Source organism: Branchiostoma lanceolatum, chromosome 7 (assembly GCF_035083965.1).
Source record: "Branchiostoma lanceolatum isolate klBraLanc5 chromosome 7, klBraLanc5.hap2, whole genome shotgun sequence".
Lineage (NCBI taxonomy): Eukaryota > Metazoa > Chordata > Leptocardii > Amphioxiformes > Branchiostomatidae > Branchiostoma > Branchiostoma lanceolatum.
Window position 1 is genome coordinate 8,166,419 of NC_089728.1, and position 14,064 is coordinate 8,180,482.

Genomic DNA, 14,064 nt, shown 5'->3' on the forward strand with positions numbered 1-14,064 from the left:
ACAGTGTGAATTCAAATTCTGTATCGTACAGGGCTGTCTCCAGCTTTAAATTCATTTCTGTCCCACTCATTGTTTGGGAGCCCATGTTGTTGATTTTTGTTGTTAAATCTGTCATTTTAAGCTGACGAAAATACATCAGTTTCAAGTCAAGAAGTTCAGATTTTTTGTAAAATTTTTGTTCATCCCAACAAACAAATTTCTGTCCCTGGACGGAGGGAAGGGTCCTGGAGACAGCCCTGCTATCCTAATACATTATGCCATCTAGAAGAAGAGAATTTCCTTTCCTTTAAAAAAATGTAACAGATATTTCATACCTGTAGTAGGTCTAGTGACTCTTGGATTATGGTTCTGCCAATAATTTTTCTGATGACCACATTTCTTCTTTCATACTTCCTCAAATAATAATGCTAGTTGAAGAATTCAGCGAGGCTAATTAAAATTTTACATATTAGTTGTTGACTCAGTTTAGCACTAATACCCACATTTCATGCTCAGATGAGCATGTAATTTGGTGTTTTCAAAATACAGAACAGTCTGGGACACCAAATAGAAAGGAAATGCCTGTCTGAGTGTCTGCATTTCTACCTGGTGATTTTGTAACAACACATTCAAAAGTTTTAAATTCGTAATTGAAAGAATGTAGCATAAACATAGTAGTAACACATATTCGTGGGATTATGAATTTTGTGTTCAGATCTCACCGCGAAAAATGTGGACACAAAACCACCGCAACTATTTCAGGATTTACAGTAATAGATGTTAGCAATTGGCAGAGGTGTGTTGACACAAGTCCCTTGTAAGTCCCTCATTAGCATGGTAATTCACACCAGCAAGAAGCCAATTATCAACTAATCCCTACCAGGACATCCCCTCCCCCCTGGGGAGTTTGAATTCTACCCCTCTATTCCAAGATGTCTCTTTTTTTATATGAACAGAAATACTGTCTCACTGTTACATATACAATATATTTTAAGAGACTTGATGCCATAAGCAGATTTGAATATATCTTTAGACAATGTTGAATGTGACAACTGTAACAATGCTAGGTAATTACATAATAGATTGCTTTGCTATTACGGTAGAAAAAATACCAGTTGAAACCTATGATTAGCATTACCTGATTGTAACATGATATTATGGATTCACTCAGGTTAGCCTCTAAGTTGATTTTAATATCTATTTTGTATTTCTGATTCTCGCTTTTTCTTTGAAGTTAGGTGAATAGGCCTCTAAACAAAATGAGATTGAAACGACAGGAATGAAATCATTGAAAGTAAAGAATTTTTCTTCAAAGTTCTACCCCTGTTGAGATATTGAAAGAACACCTTATGAAAATGAATTCTGTTATTGACAGAAATAATCTCTGGTATAATTCCCAAAGCCCTCTACATAAACCAGATACTGAAAAGAAAATATGGAACAGCAGGAAGGATTTACCCAGGATTTTCCCATCTTACTGCATTAAAAAGCACAGAGAAAAAGTCACTTTGCATAATGCAACATTGAGCAACACGACATGAATACTTTATTTGAGTTTTTCTTTTTAGGTTTCTAGCCTGAGTACCAGCCTCCGTAGTGACCGCTGGCTCAATTCTTGTCGCTTGCTAACCGCAGCAAGCAACAGGAATTGAGCCAGCGGTCACTGCGGAGGCTGGTACTCAGGCTATTACGTTTCAGCCCTGCAGATTTGTCTGCAGCCAGCCCCCACTCTTAACGTGCATCGTACTTTGATGGAGAAAGTACAGTATATCTTGTCACAGGGTGGTGACAGGATGATGACAAAAACTTCCAGGTTTGATTGCAAACAGAAGCAGCAACACAAAACCAAGGAGGTTAAAATAGGCCTCCTTGACAAAACTAACGACCTACTCTCCACATTTGGAACTAATTTCCACACTACCTACACAAGCAGGAATGCCAAAATCTGGACTGCATTTCCACCATTATGGTAAACAGTTACCAAAGGGCTACTTGGTGGGAAAAAAGTACTTGTGGTATTTGGTATTCATGTTCAAATGATGTCAACGTGAAACCGTCATCTTAGGTATTTTACTTAACCATACAATTTACATGTACAAGAAAGTTAGAGATTGAGTAAGTTTGGCCCTCTAGCCAGGTATGTCAAGGAAATGCAAACCCTATTATTATAGTTTATTCTTCGGGTAACATGCTTTACAGACCTAGTAATTATCCTTACCCAAAGTGGGACATCGAATAGGTATAATCACCAAGTTGTCGTGAAATTTCTCCTCATTTGCATGTACAAGAATGTTTAAGGTGACCTAAGGCTAAAACATTATGCATGGAAAGATTCAGTACACTTTCCCAGTAGTGAGAATGACTGAGATACACAGCTGTGGTTACTGAGTTTGTTTGAACCTTTGCTTCTCTATTATAGTATTATATATTAATGTGAGTATTAGCAATACATTGGGAAAAAGTACATTCTATGAACTGTACATCAAGAGCGCAGATGGCTACAGTAACTGATGTTACAACTACAGGAAGAAATATAACCAAGAGTTGAAAAGAAGTTCAAGGTCGACTGGGGACAGCTACAGGAAAAGATAACAGGTGGAAGAGCACAGATAACTGCAGGAGTGTAACGGGATATACGGCCTACTTACACATCGCACACATCCCGGATGATCGCAACCAGCGGCTTTTTCTGCAAAGGGAAAGATACGGATAAAGATTAGATCAATTGTATACAAACACCAAGCCCCAGTTCAGGTGATATCTTTCACCTCAGGTAAGTTTACATACCTCAGTAACTGAGTAAGTTCCTAGCAGCAACACAAGAAAAAGTTACAAAAACATAAAGGAGGTTTAGCATGGGTTTTGAAGACCCTTGCATCAACTTAAGCAAGGAGCTTTCTTGACAATCAAATTCAAAACAGAAAACATACAGTGTACTGTCTTGCATACACAACTTGCAACCCTTGTTGCAACAAAGTATGGCTTCTAAAAACGGGAATACTTTATACAGCCCAACAGGTATCATACCTTCCGTCTGAGAGAGTTGAAATAAGCCATATCCAAGGGAAACAAGCTAGAATCCTACATCAGTACATGGAAATATCTCCTGTTCTGTGCATCACCCCAAGCTGAACTGTGAGACCACCAGCATACAAACATTACACACACAACAGATCCTGGTCTGCAGCATGCAGAGTCCACATGTGGTGTGAATGGTGTGGGGTCCACTGTGATGGTAATCACAACATGGACCAAACCATGTCTGAAAAAAGTAAGGGGTGGTTCACAGTGGACCATACCACTTACTGAGTACATCAGCTATAGCATAGTAGTAGTATAGCTATAGCATCATGACTTTACTTCCTCATTGCTAACAACTTAATCATTTGTTTTTTTGCGCAAGTGGAATTTGTATTTCAACCAGCTATCTATGCATCCAGGTACTGGTTACAAATTTTATACAGACACAGCATTTCAGAATTTGACAAACCTTTGAGGACTTGATGAGTTTCTGCTTAAGACAAATGTCACGATCTAACAATATATTATGGCACAACTTCAGAAGACCACAATTTACCAAGTGATGTTGTTCAAACCCCTGTAGTGCCTATACAGATGCCACTTGTTTCCATTCAGCTGACTTGGCTCCTGCCCCCTATCTCCCTCTGTGATAATTGCAGTTTGCTTGAAACTTCAAGGTTTATGGTCTCACTTCTGTATTACTCCGAGTGGGTATGCTAAACGAGTGCATGGCCCAAAAAAATGAACGGCTGCATGAACGTGTGTGTATATTGGTGGGAAATTCCCTTTTGGCTAGGCCAACCTATCTCAAGCGTCAAACTGATGAAAGCTTGTTTGTATCTGAAGAAATTAGCAGGCAAAGTTCGGCAGCCGCGCGCGAGGTCGGACGTACACAGGCCGGGCATTGTGTGTGAATCGGTCCGGCGCTTACAGCTGGAAAGTGCCTTTGTGGGGGTGTAGCCAAGTGCAGTTTGTAATTGCTATAAAAAGAGATTGTATGTAGTGAAAATGTTGTCAATTTTTTTACATAATCTAGGGTAAATGTTCTCAACATGGAATGAAAAACATTGGCACATTTTCTATATCTTCATTACGAACGCGCCCATGTAAAACACGTATTATAACATGTAATCCTATGGGGCGAAAAAACTCATGAATGAGACCTTATCTTGTAGTCAGTCTTTGGATAAGCTACACTGTGTCAGAGCTAAGTTAAAGGTATGTCATGGATTGGTACTAGGTTGTATATATCTTTTAAAAAAAAGAACTCTGTCACTAGCTTCTACTTCTCTTCTCAATATATAATAAGTGTGTTGGGTTTTTTAATCAACATCATCAGTCATGCATAGGTTTAATCAAGGAGGTTAAATACTGTTTAATGCCTGAGGCTCCCCCATACACAGGACCGATGGCTAAAAGTCCTACGAAGATTACAAAACATTACTGTTCATCTTTTCACAATCACAGTCAGGTACTAATCCAAAGGTGTATTTAATGATATCAAAGCTGCAGAAAGACTATGCTGCTATTGACAAGGACAGTCATCTGTTTTATATTTATTCTACACCTTCACTGCAGCGATGAACATATTGCAGCTCACTTTTGAAACAGCTCTTGATAAAGCTCATACACATTATCATACCAGCCTTGCAATTAGTGTCACGCAGAACAAAAAAGCGGATGCAGAAACATAATTTTTGGTATCAGGACGTTTCCTTGTCATGAAATTTCCATGGCTGCCACAACATTTCCTTGTCGGTGTCGACATTTCCCTGTGAATGTCTATGTACATGTATCCCCATGGTGTGCACAATCTATTATCTATAATATATTATAGATTCTATAATATAATCTTTTGAAATTATTGCTGATTTCCAAGCCGACAATGTGGCCCATCATACACAGTAAATTCCCTTTTTTTCTTGGGGGGATTTATTTTGCAGAAAAAGCGGGAAAGACGTTTCCAGTCTACCGGTATTAAGCTTGCATTTGAATTCTGCCAACAAAAAGAAAAACGCTAACAAAACTGCACATAAATCGCATTCATTTAATCCTTCAAAGTGTAGGTTTCAAAGAAACCCTTTCTCATGAAACTACAAGGAAAATATAATGTTTCTTCACAGTTCCTAGACCACACACATGATGAGAAATGGTCTATACCAACAGAAAATGTCATGGCCTGGAAAATGCATAACAGGGAAATGTTTAGAACATCTTTTTCCCTAAAATGGATTTTACAAATCTCTCTGCAATCTTTTGACCTGGACCTCTTGACTTCCTAACATTGTTGTCCCAACTGTTTTCCCAAAGGAGTCAAGAGAGGACATACATGTCCATGTAGCCTGTGTGGCTCTTGGGCTCACTTTCTAGTAACAATGGGCAGCATTGTAATGGTGAAAATGATCTCATGCAGATGAGACGAACATGACACCACAATACATACAATAGATCTCTGTAAACGTCAACCACTCCCCCATTATCCAATTTGTCTGGAATTTTATTTTTCAATGCTTTGTTCTTTTCTTCTCTGCTTTTTGTTATAAACCTGTATCGGTAACAGTGTGACTGCAGTAATCTAAATACATAATTGTGTTATGTTATCCAAGTAGGCATTCACACCAAGATATAGTCCACTCTATTTGCAGGCCCTGTTGGCTTCGATAAACAAATCAGTTTTAATATAGATCATTACAGTGTTGACACTTGAACCTAATGTATCTTGTAAACCTTCTGTAATTTTGCTTGATTAGAGCTGAATTCGACAGCTGCAACGTGTGTGCAGGAACAGGACAACATTTATGTAGTCTTCAAAAGTTTAACAGTGCCTCGTCTGTCTACAATGTTACTTGGATCTATCTTCTGAATAATTTTCTAAAGTTTTTTTTTTTGGGGGGGGGGGGTACACCTACCTGGTCAAAATCAACAAGTTGAGCCATCTTCCCCGAGCCTGGGAACTCGATCGCCAGCTTGACGATATCCTGGGAGACCGGCATGATGTCGTGTGTGTCTGAACTAAACTCAGAAATGCTGATCTCCCTTCATCGCTGCCAAAGATGTCCGGAAAGGGAAATGTTTACTCATGGGTAAATTGACATCCCGGAAGCTGGACCAGTGTCAGGAGTCACAAAATCAAAGCCAGCAGAAAATCCGCTAAGTTTGAGCTTCTTCGACGCGTTCCTCTAAAGCAAAACGATGTCGTCGATGTAACAAAGGCACTTTAAGCACTTCTGATCTAAGGTCACAGCTCCAAAGAGTTCAAATTACTTTTTCTCCACCACTACAATCGGTCAGTTCGGAAAAATAGGAAGTAAAGTCTTTGTCCCGGAAGTGAAGGAGTCCGCATGCGCGGGACGGGGCCTCATGGGAAAAAGCACAAAAATGGCGGCGCTCATGGCGAGGAGAGCCGCACGAGGGTTTATCTTGTTTTCCTCGGCCTCGCGACGCGAAATCGTGACTACACAACCCACCGGAGCTGCAATATTGTGTCATAGACTTTGTGCCTCCAGGAGGGTAGCACCAGTGTACAGGTTTGCCTGCGTTTCTCGGTTTTCTACGACGATATCAGCTCCAGCTGAAGACTCCATCACGCAATCCATTCTGAAAGAGAAAAGTACAGCAGAGCAGGGTTCAGACGGTAAGGAAGGACGCGAGGACAAAAAGGATGAGAAGCCCAAACGAGATTGGACCAAAATCAGTATCTACGCGACATTTGCAATGTTCGGCATCGCTGGTTTTGTTTCTTTGGTTGAAATGGGGCGACCTCTACGCGATGAAAATGGGCAAGTCGTCAAGGACGAGTTTTCTAACGACGTGGTTTTCGTAGCGTACTTCCGCCGAGCTTGGAAGGAGATGATGGGTTATAAGACCATGATTGAAGAGCCTAGCCGTGAGAAGCTCCTCCCTGACCCCTTACAGGAGCCCTACTACCAGCCACCCTACACCCTTGTGCTGGAGATGACAGGCGTACTGGTGCACCCAGAGTGGACCTATGCCAGTGGCTGGCGTTTCAAGAAGCGACCGGGTCTGGACTACTTTCTCTCGCAGGTGGGCCCGCCTCTGTTCGAGGTCGTCATCTACACCCGTGAGCAAGGCTTTACCGCCTATCCGCTCATCGACAGCCTCGACCCCAACGGCTACATTATGTATCGCCTATTCCGAGATGCGACGAAGTACATGAATGGCCACCACGTGAAAGACCTCTCCAGTCTTAACCGCGACATGGGTAAGGTCGTCATCGTGGATTGTGATCCGCATGCGTACCAACTGCAACCAAGCAACGCCGTTGGTCTGCCGAAGTGGGATGGTAACAGCGACGACCGGACTCTGTTCGACTTGGCATTCTTCCTCCGCACTATCGCGACGAGTGGAGTGGAGGACATTCGGCCGGTGTTGGACTACTACAGGTCGGAGGACGACCCGTTGGAAGCCTTCAAGCGGAACCAGGCGCGACTACAAGAGGAGCAAGCAAGGAAGATAGAAGAGGAAGCCGAGAGTAAGAAGTCGGTCGCACCTCTCGGGAGCTGGAGTAGAGGATTCTTTGGTGCCAGAAGATAGGGAGCAGTACTTAGCACTAACCCAGATTCATAATCTACTAAAACTGCATCTCAGTGAAAACATTATGTATAAATAGGGCTGTCTCCAAGACCCGTCCCCCCAATCCCCACACCCTGGGATGCTTCTGGTGACTGACAAATATTTCGCCCTTTCAAAAAAATCTTATCTTCGTGACATAGAATTGATAAAAATGTGTTTTTGTAAGCTTAAAATGACAAATTTAACAATGAAAATCAACAACATGCGCTCCCAAAAATTGAGTGGGACAGAAAAAAATTCAAAGCTGGAAACAGTCCAGTTTATGAATGAAGTGTTGTCAAAGTCAATGTTATATGGCATGTATGGCACCATCCTTTTGGTCCAATGTTATAACAACACAGTATGTGTTTATGCAGCATTCACAGCAGAGGGCTTAGATAGTTTTGGTAAGCATAGCTCGTGCACATAGAAACTGTGTAATTGATAATAACTGACTTTTTGACCAGATATCTTACCTTTAGCCTGATCAGATCACACTTCTAACAGTCCTTCGACTGGTCTCGGGGAGGAGACCCAATCAGCCCCTGACAGCGAAAATTTTGTAACACAGGCTACCTTACTTTTGTTTCCATTATTTCAGTATGATTCATTTCACCTTTGACTTATTATTTGAGTTAATACTGGTAACTATAAAGAAATATTGATTTATATCAATAAGCAATTCTACAGTGATTTAGTCTGCAGAAGATGTTTGTCAAAGTTGTTATGGATTTTTTTCTATATGTTCTCACTTATCCCTCTAATTGCTATGCAGGTGCATTTCTATTCTATTCTATTCAGTTATTTTTTTCCTTTTATAGTTCTACATCATGAAAGTCATGTGTGAAGAGCATTCTTATTGTTTATTGGTGTCAGCAGAAACTCAATAAACTGAATACTAGTGAAATGAATGGTGTGTGTTTTGCAGTTGCAGTACTTGCACTTCCTTGTTTTATCATTTTATACATCATTCCGTGAGAACATATCTGTATTATATTTGGTACTGAAGAAAATTCTATCACCGATTTTGCTGCTGATTACTGTAAATATTGAAACTTTTGTGGTGGTTTTATTTTCACGATTTTCCCAGTGACCTTTTCATCAGGGATTCATGACACTGCAAATGTCACCCTAGTATGACTACTGTAGATATTGTTTAAACTGCAAATTTAAAACTGCAAAAACCTCCTTTTCTCTCCTACCGCAGAAGAAAACCACCGTGAAATTAAATGAATTTACGGTATGAAATTCAGGGGGTTAGAACTTTGAATACAATCACATCCCTGTAATTTCTACGAACCAATAACCACCTGCAGTTAACCATTATATACAAAATATGTAATTCATTTAACCAAAACGTTGCTAATGTACAAAATCTATAGTTGCAGATCAAAGAAACAAGCATTGAACAATTTCTATGTACCCCTCCACAAACCTTCAAGGCCTGAATAAAATCGCCACATTAATCATGACGCAGTGTTCCATGACATTCCAATTAATCAAACGCATAGGGCCGAAGGGATTCGATATTTATTTGTATACGGACTCCAGGAAGACTAGTGCATATTGTATATCACTAATGGAGATCTAGATAAAACAAACAAACAAACAAGACATAACAAATAGAACATGTTTTCATACATGTTTACATCGTTTCTTGGAAACTTCCTAATATCCATTAGGGAATTGCTTAATGATTGATGTGTTGAGCATTATTTCATTAATGCATGTAACCTCCACTGCACTCGACATAATACCTGTCACTTTCATCACAATCATTTCATCACATCCCCGACAACATTTACGTCTACTGATTTACTTCGCTTGAGATGCTCAGTGAAGCATTTTCAATGTTTTTTATATACAACAAGATAAGGATTAAAGGACAACAATGTGGCGTTATTGTTAGACACCGTGCGAGTTTCCATACCCTATACGCATCACGCTAAAAAAACAACGCCTTTGTCCATGAAGCTACTGTAAGAACGTTAGCTCTGTGTGGCCAATACGGTGTCATTAATTATTACTGATGTTTTGCTCGTTACCATGGAGGGTTCGCTGTGTGTATCGTAATGCCTCAAAAATTAAAAAGAAAACTCTATTAAGGAAATGACTTCATGCTTGCTTTGCGACATGTTTCGAGAAGCCTTCCAAGAATGTAAAAAGTTCAATCATAGCAGATATAAGTAACATTGCAACCTTTCACTTAAGTTTGACTCTAAACAGCACACATCGCCTGTTGTCCTCAAATATAGTCATCTCTTCATGACATGCCTTTGGATGTCACGTAATTTTGGATTTGATGTTATTGCAAAGCATCAAAAGCTAATCATGAAGCAATCATGTGAGTGGCGAAAAGGACAATAAAGCTATGAAATATTAATGTACGGTATTGTTGGCGACTAGCTCACCGTACCAGGTTGCTCATTGTACGTGCCATCCCATACCAGGGAGTACCTTCTATAACGTTGTTCGAGGTTGTTGTATTTACTGGGAGAAGAAGAGCAGAAAAGCAGGAAAGGCGAAGGGATTCGATATTTGCGATGAAGATGGGGCGTTTGGAAGTCCTCATTCTGATGGGTAAGTTGACAATGTTGATGTACATGTATTACTTCTTATTTTCACGTCAGTATGAAATTACGGCCAACGTAAAAGAATGTCCGTCATTTTATTTGGCATTTTGGTTCAGACGTGTTAGTTTTCCGTACAGAATCTGGCATCTTAATTTATTGCACATTTTCTGCTTTCCAGTGGTTTGTACCACCGTGGTTGTCGTCTGTGGACAACTTAGGCCTGGGCCTGGGCCTGGACCGACTCTTACTCCCGATGGGTCGGCCCATGATCCCTATCCGCATCGTAACGGCATGGAACGGCAGCCTAACGGCACCAACAACTGCACGGACCGCCCAGAGATCTGCCGCTACCGACACGAGCTCAAGACTTGGCAAGACCGACAAGAAGACAACGGGACGGAGATCTGCCAACCGGGCCACTCTTCACCAATGGTAACTTCTGTTGCATTTCTAAATGTAAAAAAAAAGGGATTACTAAATGCTTAAGACTTTCGTCTCTCTGTTCGGAATTACGCGTGAGCTAATCATATGTCTGAGTTGTCTGAGTATTTCGTGCACGGTTTCAAAACATTTATTTGTATTTTCAACAAAGGCTGTGTTGTTTACGTATATTCAATATCTTTACAGCGCTTTTGTGCCGGACTTGGCGGATGTGTTGTTGGCGAAGACTGCCGCCAGTGGACTGGTCTCCAGTGCCTGCCGAACACCGTGTTCTGCCCCGCGGCCAACATGTGCCTGCCAAACAGCATGGCGAGCTCCTGCAGGAACGGTACCGTGATGTGTCCTCCGGAAGAGGTACCCGGTCCACTTGCTTCTAGGAAGGAAATGAGAGAGGGGGCGGGAGAGAGAGAGAGAGAGAGAGAGAGAGAGAGAGAGAGAGAGAGAGCGTGCGCGCGTACGTGTGTCTGTGTGTGTGATACATTTGCTGATGCAGTGTTTAAAACTGCGACACTAGCTATAGCCTTCTGATGCAGCAACGTACACGTGTCCATTGTCATCAAATTGACATTTTGATAATGTTTATCACGATATCATGTATAATATTAGCATTATTAATTGCGGTAGTGCTGTAGGACAATGACGGTCTCTAAGTTACCTAGAGATCTGCTTCGCTAGCGTAAATGTACCTCAAACATTAAAGACCTGCTTCTCTGAACAATCTGCCGTTTCGAAGTGGTTCCCAATCATACAACAAACAGCCAAAAGAGCCAACGAGGAAAGATGACTAAGAAAAAGATCGACTCAATCAGACATTGCTGCGTTGAATGGCAAAGCTAACTATGTAGATATGAAGTTGCTGTTAAAACAACTCACAACCACAAGATCACAAAAATATTTATCTCTAACTTCCGTCATTAAAGAATCTGGAGTTTGCGGCATACGTTGAACGCAATGTGTATCTAAGCGTGTACTTGGGCGACTGCATTGGATGTGTATCGTCACGACATCGATGTCGGCAGATAGTCGGTTATCGCCCTGACTGTCATCATGATGAGATTGGTAAGTATGGGTGTTTGATATCAACTGTTAATTCTATCAGTTGCATGACTTTTCTGTCAGAGCATGGGCGTCCTAAAGTCACCGGGAAGGCACTCATATGTCGCGATGATCCATGATTATAGAAAAAGGAAGAGTACATATTTCGAGCGACCTAAATTAATGCTTTATTCAAATTCCTTGCGAAAAAGTCAATGTCAAAATATATAGATATGTTTACTTTGCTGCAAGATATATGTTTTACAAAATGTCAAACCTCATGCAAATACATTAGAATTAAATTTTGCATGAAAACATATCTTACTTGGTCAAATAAACTGGAAGAAATTAGATCAAGAACTGTAAAGTATGCATTGAGTATTCATAATTTTGTATCATTTTGTAAATGACGATGCTTTTTATTTTTCATTTCTACAGACTATTGTCCAACATTACGACGGTGCATTCTGGCAAATGACACATGTGAAGGCTTCAGGTCACTGGGCGCTACTCCAGAACCAACGACTGAAGAACCGGGGACGGATGACCCAAGGACGGAGGAAACAGCGACTGATACTGTATCTGAATCTGGCTCTGACTCTGAATCTGAATCTGAACCTGGGAGGGGAGCGACGGATGAACCGAGGAGGGGAACGACGGATGAGCCAAGGAAGGGAGCGACGGATGCACCGAGGAGGGAAACTACGGATGCACCAAGGAGGGAAGCTACAGATGAACCAAGGGGGGAAGAACAACCGACGGATGAATCAGAGTGGGAGCCATGGACGGAAGACACATGGACGGAAGAACCATGGACGGAAGAGCCTTGGACGGATGAACCAGGGCAAGATGAACCTTCAACTCAAGAACCATCCACGCTAGATCCATCCACAGCAGTACCATCCACTCCAGAACCATCGACGCCATCTACACCCAAACCGTCTACTCCAGAACCATCGACGCCATCTACACCCAAACCGTCGACTCCAGAACCATCGACGCCATCTACACCTAAACCATTGACTCAAGAACCATCGACACCAGAAGCATCAACACCTTTGCCGTCTACACCCAAACCGTCGACTCCAAAATCATCTACACCAGAACCATCGACACTACAACCGTCGACAGAAGACCCACATGGCAACGGCGCTAATCCCAACTGCACGATGGTAAACGTCTTTCTGAGATTTATCAGATTACAAGCTTGAATGTTTTGAAGATCAGCATGTTCTGATATCTTTGGCCATACTGTGGGTGATTTTAATCGGACACAGCCTACCTTTGTTCAACCTAAAATGCCACATCTTACTTGCAACCCTTTCTTGATGTTCCAAATATTTGTAGTTCCTTAACTTTCAAAGCTTTTACCTTAATATATGGATGGTTCTTAAACTAAATGAGATTTTCATGATGGATTGCGTATCTTCAACACCCTACAAGAAACACTTGAACCACAATGGCAAGTCATCTTTGGAAATCATGGGACTCTCTACACGTCTGAGCCAAGGCGCCGGGAAACATCAGTATTTTCGATCGCAACCTTCAAGAACTGGCCATGGAGCAAAGCACAATGTCACGCGTGAGGCGACATGCATCTTCACATTACTCGGGTATGCAAAAACTGCGTCATAGAAACCGCACTGCAAACCGCTGTAATCTACTCGCTGTGTAGACAAAAATAAAAGATTTTGATATCCACTGCACCATATTGCGTGATTCATTTATATGTGGTTGTGTTTGCTACACTGTCACTATGGAGGGTGGCGATTGCTTGCCATGCTCTATGCCAAATAAACAACAAACACTCAACATCACTGACACACACTGAGCTTGAAACAGTGTTGACAATTGTATCACCTAGACCCGATCGTATCTAGTATGCAGAGTAGAGTTTTGTGACAGCTTCATCTAACATGCATGAGCGCTGACGTCCTTGTAACAGGTGTTCTGTGCCGAGCGTGGAAGATGCGTGCCGAGGGATGGCAGTTGCCATGGCGACGGGAAGGGTGTGACGGGCTCACCTGGGCAGGTGAGCTACACCTTGTATTGTTGTATTGTTGTATTGGGTAATTTGGTGACGCACATGGTTACTGCTAGGCAACTGCTTGCGTCTCAGTGCATATTCTTTTTTATGCTTTAGAGGCCGTATTCATCAATAATTCAAACGTATTATCACAAAATGACACATCCAGGGAAAATTATTTTACTCTGACAATGTCTAAATGACTCATTGTTATCTGAACCTCTTTTCAGATCTCTCGATATCTTGCATGCAAGAATTGTAACAGACAGGCTTGGGCATACAAGTGCAAACATAGCAATAAATGTTATTCAAAATAATCACAGCAGTTTTACATTTTCTTATTCTTGCTTACCAGTCTGATTCTTATCCTTCTGTAAGATAGAAACATGCTTTATTTAGTGACTCAACAAATTCTAT

General features: G+C 41.3%; 3 protein-coding genes across 6 annotated transcripts in view; 2 read left to right on the forward strand and 1 right to left on the reverse strand.

Annotated features, from left to right (window-relative positions):
• LOC136438996 (engulfment and cell motility protein 1-like) overlaps positions 1–6,272 on the reverse strand; it is a 29,200-nt gene extending 22,928 nt beyond the window's left edge. For 2 of the 3 annotated variants that reach the window (XM_066434090.1, XM_066434088.1), the window contains exons 1-2: positions 5,910–6,272; positions 2,628–2,668 (exon numbers count right to left, since the gene is read on the reverse strand). In XM_066434090.1, coding sequence (XP_066290187.1) covers positions 2,628–2,668; positions 5,910–5,993 — 125 coding nt within the window. In that variant the 5' untranslated portion in view covers positions 5,994–6,272. Of the gene's footprint in view, positions 1–2,627; positions 2,669–3,006; positions 3,204–5,909 lie in introns of those variants that run through there. The other variant, XM_066434089.1, reaches the window with a different exon arrangement.
• Positions 6,273–6,345: 73 nt separating this feature from the next.
• On the forward strand, positions 6,346–8,483 carry LOC136438999 (mitochondrial import inner membrane translocase subunit TIM50-like). Its single transcript, XM_066434092.1, has one exon. The coding sequence runs from the start codon at positions 6,361–6,363 to the stop codon at positions 7,552–7,554; it is 1,194 nt and encodes a 397-aa protein (XP_066290189.1). The 5' UTR covers positions 6,346–6,360; the 3' UTR covers positions 7,555–8,483.
• Positions 8,484–10,418: 1,935 nt separating this feature from the next.
• The window catches only part of LOC136438992 (uncharacterized), a 29,099-nt gene continuing 25,453 nt past the window's right edge, over positions 10,419–14,064 (forward strand). Inside the window, exons 1-4 of one of the 2 annotated variants that reach the window (XM_066434074.1) lie at positions 10,419–10,577; positions 10,773–10,940; positions 11,507–11,645; positions 12,060–12,793. In XM_066434074.1, coding sequence (XP_066290171.1) covers positions 10,437–10,577; positions 10,773–10,940; positions 11,507–11,645; positions 12,060–12,793 — 1,182 coding nt within the window. In that variant the 5' untranslated portion in view covers positions 10,419–10,436. Of the gene's footprint in view, positions 10,578–10,772; positions 10,941–11,506; positions 11,646–12,059; positions 12,794–13,566; positions 13,654–14,064 lie in introns of both variants that reach the window. The other variant, XM_066434073.1, reaches the window with a different exon arrangement.